Raw genomic sequence first — 15,466 nt, 5'->3', positions numbered from 1 at the left:
CCTTCCCACGGTGTTTACTGGAGCTCCAAGTTTCTTGTTTCACAGCAAAGACCCCAAAAACTTTACCAGCACATTTGAAATACACTGTGATTAGCAAAACTCTAGTTAAATAAAACTTTCCAGAACATATCCAAGGCTCGATGGGAGGTACGAGCTAGCCCCACCACGGGCACATGACATGTGGAGAAGATGTTCTTTGATAAACTGTCACGTTTTCTCGGCATCTCTCACTCCCTTTATACTCTTATCTTTGGAAGGCAGTCCGGAGTTTACGGGCTGAAATAAGATCAGATAAGACAACCTAAAACGTGTTTTGAAACAGTCAAGCGCCACACAAAGGCAACGTATCTGTTCTTACCACAAGGAGGTCAGCTTTACGGCTGAAAAGGAAAGACGTGCTTTGAAGGGGTGGAATAGGGAGGGGAAGAGAAGAAGGAAAAGTGAGGAGGTGGAAAGGTTTGTCTCGTCTCAGAAGGTCCAGACCTGGGCATCCCACAGGGCTGGGTGTGGAGATGGGTTGTATAAGTGTAACAAGACACCAGTGGAGAACACTGAGGAAGACTGTGATCTGATGGGCATTCAAATGCAAAATTTAGGGTAAAAAGCCTTGCCCAGGGTGACTGGCATATAATAGCCCCTCCAATGAGTTCCCTTATCTCCTTTTCCCCCCTAATCCATTTGTTGTTCCCCTTATTCATGCATTCATTGGTTGATTCTTGTATGTGCCCTGGCCAGGGCTCGAACCCACAACTAGGGGATGGCACTCTCACCAACTGAGCTACCCGACCAGGGCCCTTCCCTTCCCTCTTCACACCTTAGCAAGAACCATATAAAAGGTCTTGGCTGGCATCAGCTCTCCTGAGCCGGGGTTATGCAGGGGGGCTTCCTTGTCCTTTCCCTTCCAAGGGACCTGTCACCCCTTCACCAGTGTGTTCCTATGCCCCTGCCTGGCTTACTTGTCATACATCTCCTCATTGCCTACCACAGACCAGGCATTTGCTCAGCGCTTAGGAAGAACTCTCCAGGACTGAGAACAAGAAGTTAAACGAGTCACGGAGCCAAATGACACGAAGCCTAAAGCAGCAGGCACGACAAAAATTCAGAGAAGGATGCCAAGCTCCGAGGAAGACGCTGCTGAAGCCTGTGGCTGAGACGGGTCGCTGGGAGGTGCACGCGGGGCAGTGTGTGGACAGGGCCCGGAAGAAGAGAAGGTTTTTGGGACCTCGGAGGCATGCTCCAGAACAAGCTCACATAGGAGGAAGGCCACTGGGACAGGAGCCTGTGCTAAAAATAGCAAGTGGTCCAATCTGGTTGGAGCACAGAATAGGGACGGAACGGTGAGGGGGTGAGACTAGAAATGCACATGGAAGAGGGTCCTCCACACCAGGGTAGGAACGCGGGGCTTTAGTCGCCTCGTTAATGAAGATGCCTAAAGGTTTTTGAGGTGCGATCTGGCATGATCAGGGCTATGTCATTAGAGGTTCAAGCTTTATGAGACCAGGAGGAGACCCGGAGGCTCGCATGGATGAGGAAACCCATCTGGAAGCCACTGCAATCGTCTGGCCGAGCCCTGACCAGTTTGGCTCAGTGAATAGAGCGTCGGGCTGCGGACTGAAGGGTCCCAGGTTCGATTCCGGTCAGGGGCATGTACCTTGGTTGCGGACACATCCCCAGTAGGAGGTGTGCAGGAGGCAGCTGATCGATGGTTCTCTCTCATCGATGTTTCTAACTCTCTATCCCTCCCCCTTCCTCTCTGTAAAAAATCAATAAAATATATATATATTTTTAAAAATAGTCTGGCCAAGTCTATTATACCACGGCCTGGGCGAGTCTATTTTGAAGAAGGGGCGTTAGAAGAAGTTTAAGTTTAAAAAACTTGGCTCTCAAAAGAAATTTCAATCGTTGTACTGGTGACATTTGGCTCTGTTGACTAATGAGTTTGCCGACCACTGTGCTAACCCAATGGCCCTTCTCTCTGTGCTCACAAGCCATGGATGACAGTCCTGGTCGATGTCCCCTTCCAGATGCCCTTGTTCATGAGACAGTCCAGAGGAAAAAAGACATAAAATTAAGATGTGATGGCCCTAGCTGGTTTAGCTCCGTGGATAGAGTGTCGGCGTGCAGACTGAAGGGTCCCAGGTTCGATTCCAGTCAAGGGCACATGCGCAGGTTGCGGGCTCAATTCCCGGTAAGGGGCATGCAGGGAGCGGATCCATGATTCTCTCTCATCATTGATGATTCTCTCTCTCTCTCTCTCTCTCTCTCTCTCTCTCTCTCTCTCTCTCTCTCATGCAGGGAGCGAATCCATGATTCTCTCTCATCATTGATGTTTCTCTCTCTCTCTCTCCCTTCCTCCCTGAAATCAATAAAAATATATTGATAAAAAAAAAATTAAGATATGATGGTAAGGTCATTACATGGCACAAATGACTCACCGCTGTGCTCTTTTAATCACAGAGTATTTCCTAATAGAAGGTGTATGTTGACACATATTTACCATATAATTATGCAACACCCCAATTGTTGGATGGAATCTGGCCACCATGGGTGATGTGAATGCAGCAGGGTGATCGGGTGACCCAGAAGGACCTAGGTCTGTGCAAGGAAGTGGGCGGGGGCAAGACTAGCCATGGAAACAACTGAACACGGTCAGATGGAAAAGGTCAATTAGAAATGAAAACCCCACAAACACTGGGTAAGAAGCACTTCCCAAAAGAGAGAAAATGAAAATTACCCAATCATCAGTTCTGACTAAGAATGAAAGGTCGCCACAAATGAGAACCAAGAAGATGGTTAGACCCGCCAGCAGCCGATTATGTAATGGCCACAGCTAATCTACATGGAAAAGCAAGAGAGGGCATATTTATTTTCTCGTTCAGTCAGTGCTCACGTACATTTGGTCTTGCTTCGTCTGTTTTGGTGGGTTGTGTACAAACTGTTCCTATTCTGTTTACAAAGTGTTCCCGGGGCGTCACATATTTTTTCCTTGTCCTTGACAGTGATTACTTCCATATGTAACTCCATTCAACTTCCTCCCAATTACTTTAAGCGGCATTTATTTAGTCCCTCGTACACCCTCCAGGAATCCAAAGTGCACTTCACTCTTGTCATATCAGATCCTCGATGAACAGTGAGACTTCCAGCTTGAATCTACACCACTGAAATTGTAAAATGTAATTATCCCCTTTTCAAAGCCTCAATAAAAGAAACTTAACACTCAAACCCACACTGAGAGAGTGATGACACAATAATCAGAAACTGGCACAGAAAGTTGTGTCCAAAAATGATTTCTGCAGACTTATCTAGTATGAAACTTGAAACAAAAGTAGGAGAATGGCTAAATAATATCACAACCAAACAACAGAATCCTAACTAAGCATCAAAAAAATCATATCCAAAAAAACACTAACAACGAGAAAATGTTCACAGTACTCTAATGTTCAATGAAAACTGCCGTCTAAAAATGTTCTGTGATTAGAATTGTACTATTTATTAAATATTTGGAATATGCTCAGATGCATAAATAACAAGACTAAAAACACTAAAACATACAATGTTATAAACCAGGTGGTAGGTTTGTAGATGACTTGTACCTTTAATTATCACTATACCTTTCCATATTTTCCAGAGCGTCTGTTTTCAGAGTCCGGAAAAAAAATATTTAAAGCTTCAAAGATATTTTAAGCTTTACTTACAAAATATATTACAAATTATTATTATTAAATATATGACAGAATCTTATTATTAAAATGTTATAGGAAATTATTATTAAACCTGACTCTCTACAGAGAAACAATAGTGATAAGAAGATGACCGATGAACAAATCTGGCTGGCATTTAAGTCAAAACTTGGAAATAGGCATAATAGGGGAGAAATGTCGGAGTAAAAGAGAATAACAATAATAATAAAGGGATCTGCCACTTCCAATGATATGAACTAGGTTTGCTGAGGACAACTAGAAAATCTGGATGAAATATAAGCAAATGCCCGTGAGAAGGCTTTAGAGAACTAACCAGGAAGTGAAGAGTTACAGGGGGGGGGGGGGGAAGCGAGATCCAAGACGAGGCAGCAACACCCCTGGGGCACCTGTTGATTTCCAGAAAAGATGCCGAGAGCAAAGGCTTGAGCAGCACCCCTGACAGTCTGCTGGGCCAGGGTCCCCAAACCTGGAGCGCGCGGCCTGCTGGCTGGGGGTGGAGGGCAGAATTCCCGGGGCTTTGCCACTGAGACGCTGAGGGACATAACCAAGGAAGGAAGGTGTGAACCACAAGTGGAGGAGGCTACAGAGAGAGACACAGCCCACTTGTGCACCCTCTGAGTCCTGAGCTCGGATGAAGGAGACGCCCAGATGCCAGAACCCTATCTGAAGCTACCAAAATCCTTAGTGGAGAAAGAGATCACACGGCGCCTCAAATCCCTTCTTCAATTTTCAAATACAATGTCCTGGACACAGGAAGCAGGTCGCCTACTGTGTCCAACACTCTACCTAAAACCGGGTTGCACAAAAGTGAGTAAGACCTGGTCCTTGTCCCCCACGGATTAGTAGTCCAGTGGGGTAAACACACGTCAACAGCCAAGTAAATTCTAATACATTAATTCATTCAAAAATTATCTCCTAGAGCCCTACCCAGTTTGGCTCAGTGGACAGAGCGTCGGCCTGCGGACTGAAAGGTCCCAGGATCGATTCCGGGTCAAGGGCATGTACCTTGGTTGCAGGCACATCCCCAGTAGGGGGTGTGCAGGAGGCAGCTGATGGATGTTTCTCTCTCATCGATGTTTCTAACTCTCTATCCCTCTCCCTTCTTCTCTGTAAAAAAATCAATAAAATATATATTTTTTTAAAAATTATCTACTAGGCAACCAATATATGCCTGGCATTATGTTAAGCATCACATTCTTAGGGCAAACCCCTAGAGGTAGCCTATGGTCTAGTGAGGAAGAGAGTCAAATACACTGGCTGAAAGGGAGTTCTGCTTTGCTACTGTCTACGCTAGTGAGGAAGGCTTCACAGGGAAATGACTTTTTTTAACAGAAAGTAAGAGGCTTTTGGAAATCCTGAGAGACAAAGATTACAGCACAATTCATTTTAGGATATCAGACTAAGTGACTAAGAATTAAAAGTTAAGCCCTACCCAGTTTGGCTCAGTGGATAGAGCGTCGGCCTGCGGACTGAAAGGTCCCGGGTTCGATTCCAGTCAAGGGCATGTACCTTGGTTGCGGGCACATCCCCAGTAGGAGGTGTGCAGGAGGCAGCTGACCAATGTTCCTCTCTCATCGATGTTTCTAACTCTCTATCCCTCTCCCTTCCTCTCTGTAAAAAAGTCAATAAAATGTATTTTTTTTAAAAAAAGAATTAAAAGTTAAGAGAAAGTCCAAGGACACAAAAGCATAAAAACGAGCCACTCTGCTAATTATAATCTAACTCAGAGATAGAGCTATAATCTAACTTTGAGTTAGAGTATAATTACAGCCAATACGGCAGTCTCTAAGTTACCTACTGAGGGGAAAAGATAAAGCAGTAAAATGGAAGCTGTACCTTTTATTAGAGCCCCATTTCAACAGGCAAAATTTTAACATTCAACAAAGCCCTTGGATTGACCGGTAGCCCACAGCCACCATCCTTTTAGCATGTCTTCCTCCTGGGTGATGAAGAAAGCACTACATGTACCACTTTGTATCACTGACACCATTTTCCCTCCTCTATGACACCCCTCTACAGATGGAGACTCTCGGACTTCGGAGGAAGCCTGATCAAGCACACGTTATGGTCCAGGGTTATGGACTTGATCCTGGGTCCGTTGATTACAGATATCACCCACGGTCTTTCCAGTAACTCAGGCTCCTCCCAAGAAGTCACCACATTGCATTCACAAGGCCCTGGCTGACCCTGCCAACCAGCCACCTGTCAGCAGGCTCAGAATTCCTTCCCAGGGAGTGCTCTGGACAGCCGCACTCACGGCGACAGGAGGCTGGCCAGCGAGATGAAACCGACGCGCCGCCCCGCAGCAGCGACCGCAGTATCTCTGGACGGGGGACTGGGCGGGTTCTGATCTTCACTCCCAGGCTGGGACGCCATTATACTCTCCGAGAATCCAGGGTCCACATGATACATGGGAAAGATGTCCGGACAGCGGACAGAGGCAAAGAGGAAGGTCCCCGGGTGGAGTCCGGAAAGAGGAATGCCGTCCAAAGGGCCTTCGGGAAACTTCGGGGAGGGGATGGTGGCGAGTGGGAGAACAAGTATGTCTTAAAGAGCACTCTGGGCCTCTGAATGTGAAAAGACAGGCCTAGTCCATAGCCTAGTTTAGGATGGGCGATCGAGACATAAACTCCGTGTATTAAAAAAAAAACAAAATCAAGCACTAAAGGGTTAGAAGAAATCATGATCTTTTAGGTACTAGTCTGAGGCTATCATAACCTTCATTTTTTTTTTCGTTCTTGAGAATCAGATTTTCACTCTAATAAAGAGCATTAGCGCTCAGCCAGCGTGGCTCAGTGGTTGAGCATCGACCTATGAACCAGGAGGTCACGGTTCGATTCCTGGTCAAGGCACGTGCCCAGGTTGCAGGCTCAATCCCCAGTGGGGGCATGCAGGAGGCAGCCGGATCAATGATTCTCTCTCATCATTCATGTCTCTCTCTCTCTCTCTCTCTCTCTCTCTCTCTCCCCCTCTCCCTTCCGCTCTGAAATCAATAAAAAATATATTAAAAAACACAACTAAATACAGGATCCCATCTCTGGTCCAGGAAGGCTGAGGACTCACTTAAGAAAGGGCCTAATTCTGATGCATCCCATCCGGTCTTCCCTGGGTGACCCTGTAAGTGCTTCTTTTCCCCCCAACCTACAATGCCTCCATTTTTGCAACCCTTCAGCCTTCTGCTGTTAGTCAACACAAATGTGAGTGCCTACTATGTGCCAAGTATTACTGCTTCACCATCTCTGCACTCTGGAACCAAGGAGCCTTGTAATCCTAGCAGCTCAAGGTTAATGAAAGAAATGAGCTCACACTTATTTTTGCTGATATTTTGAAATTGCATTCATTCAAACATTTTTTGGCCCCCACATAACTTTTCCTTGCAACTGTGAAGAGGCAACGCTAAACCTCTAAAAGTGTAAGAACAATGGAAGAAGTGTGACCTTTGCTTAACTTTTACTTTGCTTTAAGAAAAATGGGTTAACCACTTGACAGCTCTTCAAGAACCCTTAGCAAGGCTCCCGCAGCTCTAAGAGCCCCTGGAGCTGGGAGGCAGGAGAAAGCAGGAGTGAGGCGGCTAAGGCTCACACACTATTTCCATTATCTCTTTGTGAACAAAATGACACATCTGACCAAAGCGGGTGGGGGGTGGCGAGGGAGAACGAAGTGTGGCCTCTTCCTTCCTGGCGAAGATTCAAAGTAAGCGGACAAAACAAATACACTGCCCATCTAGTTAAACATAATGCACAACCCAGTGCAAAGTCCATGTGAACCACGTCAATACGTGATGCTTTGTGAGTTAAGTGAGATATACTTAAAGTGGGCACCAGGGAGAGTAATATTAACCAGTCAACTGCCACGATATTTTGAATTTAATTAAAAAAGGTCCGCCGCTTGCGTCCATAGACGCTTGATGGCATACGAATGGTTAATAAGACAGCTTTGATGGCAATCTTTAGTTCTTGGCCAGCCCATCCTTAAAATGTTCCTTTTTAAATTAATTTTAAAGAGTAGGAGAGAAACATCATCCTGCACACATCCTGATGGGGGGATCGAACCCACAACCTGGGTATGTGCCCTGACTGGGAGTCGAACCCGCCACCTTTTGGTGTATGGGATGATGCTCCAACCAACTGAACCACGTTGGTCAGGTCTTCAAAAATTTCTGATGAATATCTACTATAATGTACATCAAAATATAAAAAGATATTAAAATTAAATACCACTGAAATCTTCACTAGCCAATATTTTATAGAGCTGCCCTGGATCCTTTATACTAGGTCGAGGAGAGGTGCAGGCGGGGGAGGCTGTACTTTTATAAAGGGCTTATTGGAGATATCCCACACATCCGGTAGCCCTCACTATTCAAACTTATGCAATTTCTGAATGCAGATCAAAAAAGTCTGGCTGGCAAGAGAGACTTGGATCGTTGGCTAAGGAGTAACAATTCCCACCCATAGCCTTTGCACCATTAGCAAATGAAAGGCTTGCGCTGGAAAGACTAGCGCCTGCGGTATCTCACAGCTGGAGGACTGGGGCATACCCTTTCCGGTTTCCCAGCGACCTCACACAGCCTGCCCTTAGAATCTTCCTTAAAAACTGCTCTTGCTCTATCACCCCGCGGATAGTTCTTCAAGGCCTCCCCACTACCAACAAAGCAATGTTCAAACTTCAGCCTCGTATTTCAGTCTTTTACAAGCTTCTGTAGCATGGGAAGCACTACACAATCAGGAGGCCATCAGTACTATGATAGTTAGTCCATAGTCTGCCCTGGACTTACAGACCTAGTTCCAGACTGACGGCTGGAAAGAAACTATTAATCTTTAATGAGCCTCTATTCCCATCTCCTGTGACCGTCCCCAGGGCGGCTTTGCGGCCTAAATGAGAACAAATGTGAAAACCCACTGAAAACAACCATCACTCACTCGACAAATACAAGATGTCAGTTTTACTGTCCAGACAAAAAAATCAATAGTTATTGCACCAGAGCTTCCCGGGACATACAGAGACCCTATCAGGCTCGGGCTCACAAGCAAGCTGTGCTCTTCAAAGTGAACGAGTTGATTATCTGAAAGGCCAGGTCATAAAGCCGATGAGACCAGCTACTCGGAGCTTTCATCCTTTATCATCGGATATATGGCCAACTACCCTCTGAATAGTATCTGGCACACGGAGGCGTTCGGTATGTTTTGGCTGAATGACTAAGTTCCTAAAATACACTTGGATAAGCCCGGGCTGGTGTGGCTCCGCGTTCGCTGATTGGAGTGTCGTCCCGCACACCAGAAGGTGGCGGCTTCAATTCCCAGTCAGGGCACAGGCCCAGGTTTTGGGTTCAATTCCACTGTCGAGTGTCCCAGAGGCAACTGATCAATGTTCCCTTCTTTCTCTCTCTTTCCCTCCCTCCCTCCCTCTCTTCCTCTCTCTCAAATCAATAAAAAAAATAAAAAAAAAATATATATAAACATATCCTGGAGTTGTTACCAGGGGACTGGCCCTGAGTGGGTCTGCCTAGGGCCAGCAGTAGTGTGTGGGTTCTTGACTTCGTGCAGGAAAAAGTTCACAACACGAGTCCAGGTGAAGTTTCGAGGACGTTTGTGAAAGCTGGGGACGTGACACTAGGAAGGGCTGGGAACTGAGCCCAGGCTGGGCTGCTTTGGCTGAGAAGTCAGAGAGAAGGGGGCCTTGGGCGCAGGTTCAGGGGGGTTGGTCTGTCTGGGAGGAACTGCTGGCTGCTGGTGCCCTTTGCTGCCCTGGCTGCAAGCCTGTGGGGCCCCCTCAGAGTTTAGGAGATGCATGCCTGTGGGGGAAGGAGGAGGAGGGCGGAAGAGCGGGGAGAGGGGGGCATGGGCCAGCTCCTGGGAAGGCGAGCACCCGCTGGGTCCTTTGTCTGGAGGCTTTTATCTCTCTCTTGCAGGTGGGAATCTTAGGGAAGGTTTCAACAGAACATTCAGCTTTATGCTGATGGACCAAAATGAGGTTTATTTTCATGGGTCCTTGAGCAAGGCTGGCAAATGGCACTAATGAGATTCCTGTCCCCGACTCCCGGGGCAGGGTGGCTGGGGAGGAGACGTGCAAACCATTTACTCTTAAGTGTCCCTGGCTCTGGGAAGACAGGATTTAGGAGGTGGCTGCAAACTGCTGTCCCACCAGTGGTCTCAAGTTTCCCTGTGACACTTGTCCTGGCTCACTAGCCGGTCTCAGAGTGAGGATTTAAGAAGCACACGCCTGGATGATGATAAAAAGGATAACATGCACAAAGGATGACCCATGCCTGGTATCAAAGACAGAAGAAGCTTTCAACTACCAGGACCGTTTCTGGCTAAAAGCAGTTGGGGGAGCAGGAGATTATGTCCTAGGGCAGTATTTTTCCCTAACAAAAGTCAATCTTCCCCTTAACTGAGTCTGTTTGTAGTCTTTTTGCATTTAGGATAACATACCTGATAACAAGCCTTTAGAATAACAAAAAAGTAATTTCCTTTCCTCCCCCGCTCCCCACAAAGCACCACAGGGGAGACCACAAATCCCTTCATTACTGTTACTGTGTTCATTGTTGACTGTTAACTATCCTGTACCCACCTACATTTAAAAAAAAAAAAAAAGTATGTTTTCATTGTTTTCAGAGAGGAAGGGAGAGAGATGAGAATCATCCATCAGCTGCCTCCTGCACACCCCCTATGGGGGATTCTGCCGGCTCCCCGGGCATGTGCCCTGACCAGGAATCGAACCTCTGTCAGGGGCAGAAATATAATCCTGGGGACCAGCTATTAGTTATGAGAAATAAAATAAGAACTATTAACCATGCTCTGTTAACTATGATGGTCTGGTTCTGTTCTGATCAGGGAGAGCCCATTCTCACCTGGCTGAGCGTCGCATGCTCTGGGACAGGAGCGCTAACATCAGCACGCAGTCCGTCCTTCTTTCCCCAGCCGCCTATCACTGTGGAAATGGCTGAAACAATCCAGTCCTGGAGGCACCTGCCCTTTAAAACCCCCAGCCCCCCACTGTCCGTGATCTGGTCCTGCGACACCCCCCTCCCCCAGCCCGCATGGCTTGTAACCTGGAGTGATTATACCGTGCCCACTTCCCCAAGCCGGTAATCCCTACTTCCCCACTTAATCTGAGTCCTTCTACCCAACATAAGCATCTGGCTCATGGGGGAGAGGGAGAGCAGACTTTCGTGGATGACCTAACGGCATTACTGGAATAAACGCTCATCTATGATTCAACCCTGCCTGCTTGGTGTGATGGGCAGCCTGGACCCATTGGTTGTCTGGTGTCACCTCAACCTTCTGGGTCATGGGTCAATGCTCAGCCACTGCCAGGCTATGCATTTTACTTTTTATCCAAGCCCAAAAGTTTCCCTGCTTTGCTTTCTCCCATCTCCTGAATCTATCACCAATGGATTTCATGAGGCAGCCCCCAGACACCTCCCCCACTTTGATTCTGATGTATAATATCAGTGGTAAAACTGCCATTTTTCGGAACATTTTCTCAATCCGTTGAGATTTTGCTTCCCAGCAATTGTCTTCAGTTTGGCTCAGATAAACTCATAAAAATTCTCTACACAGATTTGAACACTGACAGTTCTTACAAAATCAATAAAAAAAGACAAAACCCTCCAAAATAGGCAATAAATAGCACTTCACAAAGGAAGATACATGATCGGCCAATAAACCAAGATAAACTTTCCACATCATTTGTCATGAGGAAATGCAAACTAAAGTCCCCCTGAGATGCCGCTACATCCCCGCCCAAATGGCTAACATTAAAGACTAACATCCAAATGCTGGCCAGGATGTGGAGCAACTGGAACTTCATACACTGCTGGTTGGAGTGTAAAATGGCAGAACTGTGTTGGAAAACTGGTTGACACTTGCCTATGACCAGCAATTCCATATCTAGATACTTACTCAAGAGAAATAAAAACATATATCCACAAAGTCTTGTGCAAGAATATTCAGAGCAGCTTTATCCACAATAGCCCCACACTGGAAACAATCCAAATGTCCATTGTCTGGCGAATGGATAAACAAACTGCGGTATATTCATACAATAATATAATACTCAGCGATAAAAAGGAACAAGCTACCAAATATACTCCAACAACATAAGTGGTTATGCTAAGTCAGTGGTCGGCAAACCGTGGCTCGCGAGCCACATGCGGCTCTTTGGCCTCTTGAGTGTGGCTCTACCACAAAATACCACGGCCTGGGTGAGTCTATTTTGAAGAAGGGGCATTAGAAGAAGTTTAAGTTTTAAAAATGTGGCTCTCAAAAGAAATTTCAATCGTTGTACTGTTGATATTTGGCTCTGCTGACTAAGGAGTTTGCCGACCACTGTGCTAAGTGAAAGAAACTAGGTACAAAAGAATACATACAGTATTAATTCCACTGATATGAACAGGTAAAACTCGGCTGTGGAGTGGGGATGTGTGTGGCAGGGATTAACTGGGAAGAGACACAAGGGAACTTTCTGGAAATGTTCTCTAGGGATGTGGGTTACACAGGCACCTGCATTGGTCAGCTTAATGAACTGTACCCTTAACATCGGTGGATTTCACCACGTGTGAGTTATGCCTCAATAAAAGAAAGAAATAAAACAGACAAATTAAAAAATCTCTAATATAAATACCTGAATCAATATGCTTTGTTACTGGACCTAAGGAAACCTTTACCATTCCAAGGCAAAAACAAAAGACACAACTTTTAAAAAGTAAAACAGTGAAAACAGGATAGACTCAAACATTCCTCAGACTACCAACCAACCATGGGACCTACTGTAAACCACCTGAGCTCTCCTGGCCTCGGTTTTCTCATCTATAAAATGGGAGGAAGAGCCCTGAGTGGTGGGGCTCAGCTGGTTGGAGCGTGGTCCTGTGAAGTAGGAGTGGGTGCAGGAGGCAAAGGATCAAAATTCCTTTCTTCTCTTCTCTTCTCTTTCTTTCTTTCTCTCTCTCTCTCTTTCTTCTCTCTCTCTCTCTCTCTCTCTCTCTCTCTCTCTCTCTTCCTCTTCCTTCCCTCCCTAAACAAACAAACAAACAAAAATTTAAAAAATGGGAACTACATAATTACTTCACCAGGATTACATAAAAATTAAGCTTATGCAAATCTAGCATAGTCCCTGGCACACTGAACTTTAAGAAATGGTGATGGTAGGAAACAATTAGAAAATGCATGAATAAGGTCCATTTTACCTACCTGGCAATGACTTATAAGTTTAAGAAAGAACCCTTCCAGGGCACTCTTATTGGAACGTCTTCCCATCAGCCCACCCTTTTCTTCCTGAAAACCTGCCCCTTCCTGATAACTGATCGCATTCCAGCCACGTGGCTGGTTGAGAGGAGCAGGCGGGTGGGGGAAGAAGGGAGAGGTTCCTGGTTCTTCCGTCGCCCTGGCTTAACACTGTTCACGTAAATCAACGTTTTAGATAACCAAATTATATGTAGAGGTATGAGGAAAACTCTCACTGTTTTTAAAAAAGTCTCAAGTGTTTTATGAAATAAAAAAATACTTTTAATAACGATTACCAGTACTTAAGCCAGGTTTCCCATTAACAAGGTTTCCCTCATGTGGCATTCGTACATCTGCTGGGAAGTTTCCTAACCTTTCCAAGGGCCATAGATTTCCAAATGCTCAGACCTGCACCCCAACCACCACGTTCCACAAAGAGCATCTCCACCGTGGAGAAAGCGAGCAGCGTGTCCTCCTCTTAGCACTCGGATACTGTCTGCTTGGCTTACCGCCAGCAATGGGCTCAAGTAGATTTATCCTTTGCATATAGATCACATCACGAAGTGCATCTGCCTAATTCGGTGCCCTAGATTTTACAAATCACATTCACGGATGTACTTGCAAGTCTGCAACTTTAAGTGTTTTCAAGGATACAAGTCATTTGTATAAAACAGTCTGTCTTGACTATCAATAAAAGCACGAAATAGTCTGAAGTCTCCTCCTCTCTGCTGGCTCTATAGTCGTTTTAAATTTCTGTAAAGGATTTCCTGGGTGTTTTTTTTTTTTTTTTTTAGCAAAGTTAGGGTTGAGCCAAGACACAGGTCCTATCTGCATTCGCACTGAACAACAGTAAACCCCACAGACCCCAGACCTGGCTGAAACCTTTTTCAAGGCCAGAAAGTTCTATTGTGTGTCCTGGGAAAGCAACGTTGAAACTATAAATAGCACAGAGAAGACCAGAGTCCCCGGGAGAAAATGTTTTGCTGAAATGGCACAACTACACAATTCGATATAATGTCCATTTTATATTAAAACAAAAACAACCTGAGTATCTTTCAACAACAACAAAAAAAACAAACACAAAACTGATCATTAAGAAAATTGTATTCTCACTAATGAAGTCCTATATGCTATCTTACTACCACGTTTAAGGTATTTCCTCAGGATGCAGTGGTATTCACTTGGAAAGCGGCTCAGGTGTAACCCTCCATCAAGACGTCACAAAACTTGAAACTGAAATGCAAGGGGGACCCCAGCTTCCACGTTGGCGCGGCCTAGGGGTGCCCACCACCCACCTGGAGCAGGCACTGGGAGGAGCCCGCAGGCGCCCTCACTGGCCCTGATGATCGCTGCTCCCATACAAACAGCATCTTTAAGACGTTCCAACCTTAAGAAGGAAACCAGACTCGCCTGCGGTCTGATGAGCAAGGTGTAGGGAATCACCTGTCGATAAGCAGAAAAAATGGGGTGTAAAATGGCTTCCCCGGGCTGATCGGAAGGCAGTGAATCACAAGGAAATCCCTTCCTAGGGCTTTGCATCAGACGTGGGGGGAGGAGGGGGAGGAATCGTCCACGGAGCGACAGGAACCCTCAACCATTTCATCTCGGGCCCGAACGCGCGCAGCCCGAGAGGCCAGGTGTGGGCAGAGAGCTTGGGCGCACGGGGGACGAACGCGCCCACCAGTCACCCCACGGCGCCGTCCAGACCCGGGGGGACACAGAGCCCACCGGGTGCTGGGAAGAAAGGACGGAACACACGTGCTCCTCAGAGAAGACCCGAGGTCTCGGGCCACCAAGTGCACTTTTTCATCCGAAACCGCGGCCGCAGCGCGCGCTGTGCCCAGGGCTTTGGGGCGCGCCCCGGCCCACCCGGGACCCCGAAACGCCCCCCCAACTCCCAGCCCCGACCCGAACCCGCCACAGGTTGGCCGAGCCGGGGCAGCCGCGGACAAGGATTAAGTTTCTAATAATGTAACTTGAGGCGGATTAGCGTCCGGCCTTCGGATCAGCCAACCGAAGGCCGAACCAGGAGCCAACTCGCGGCCTGACCAGCGCAGCGCAGCGCGGCGCGGGCGGGGGGCCCCGCGGGGTGCCGGGGGCGCCGGCGCCTCCTCCCGCAGGTGCGCCCCGCGCGTCCCCACGGCCCTCCGCGCTCACCAGGTACGAGACGCCGAGCAGGATGGTGCCCGTGCGCACATGGCAGCACAGGCAGCAGCTGTTGGAGTAGAACCGCGTCCAGGGCGCGACCATCTTCATCGCTCCGACCGCGGGCAGGGGCGCGAGCGCCGCTCAAGTTTGCGGGACCCTCGGCGCGTCGCTCCGGCCGCCACGCGGGGCTGCTGCTCCTCGGCCTCTCCCGGCTCCGGCTCCGGCTCCGGCTCCGGCCCCGGCCCCCTCGCTGCCCGTCGCCGGCTGCCCACCCGACCCACCCAGGCGGCGCGCGTCCTCGAAAGCTCCGAGCAACTGCGGCGGCCGGACGCTGCGCTCCGGAGACGGCGGGAGGAGGAGGGGCAGGCGGAGGCGGGGCGGCCCGGGCCACGT

General features: G+C 47.6%; 1 protein-coding gene across 4 annotated transcripts in view; it reads right to left on the bottom strand.

The window, feature by feature from the left end:
* LAPTM4B (lysosomal protein transmembrane 4 beta) overlaps positions 1-15,260 on the bottom strand; it is a 35,089-nt gene extending 19,829 nt beyond the window's left edge. For 2 of the 4 annotated variants that reach the window (XM_054708397.1, XM_054708399.1), the window contains exons 1-2: positions 15,083-15,260; positions 14,336-14,368 (exon numbers count right to left, since the gene is read on the bottom strand). In XM_054708397.1, coding sequence (XP_054564372.1) covers positions 14,336-14,368; positions 15,083-15,181 — 132 coding nt within the window. In that variant the 5' untranslated portion in view covers positions 15,182-15,260. The remainder of the gene's footprint in view (positions 1-14,335; positions 14,369-15,082) is intronic. The other 2 variants (XM_054708398.1, XM_054708400.1) reach the window with 1 other exon arrangement.
* Between the last annotated feature and the right edge of the window lie 206 nt (positions 15,261-15,466).

This window comes from Eptesicus fuscus, chromosome 19 (genome assembly GCF_027574615.1).
Source record: "Eptesicus fuscus isolate TK198812 chromosome 19, DD_ASM_mEF_20220401, whole genome shotgun sequence".
Lineage (NCBI taxonomy): Eukaryota > Metazoa > Chordata > Mammalia > Chiroptera > Vespertilionidae > Eptesicus > Eptesicus fuscus.
Note: the sequence above shows the minus strand (reverse complement) of the source record. Positions and strands in the feature narration are given on the sequence as shown.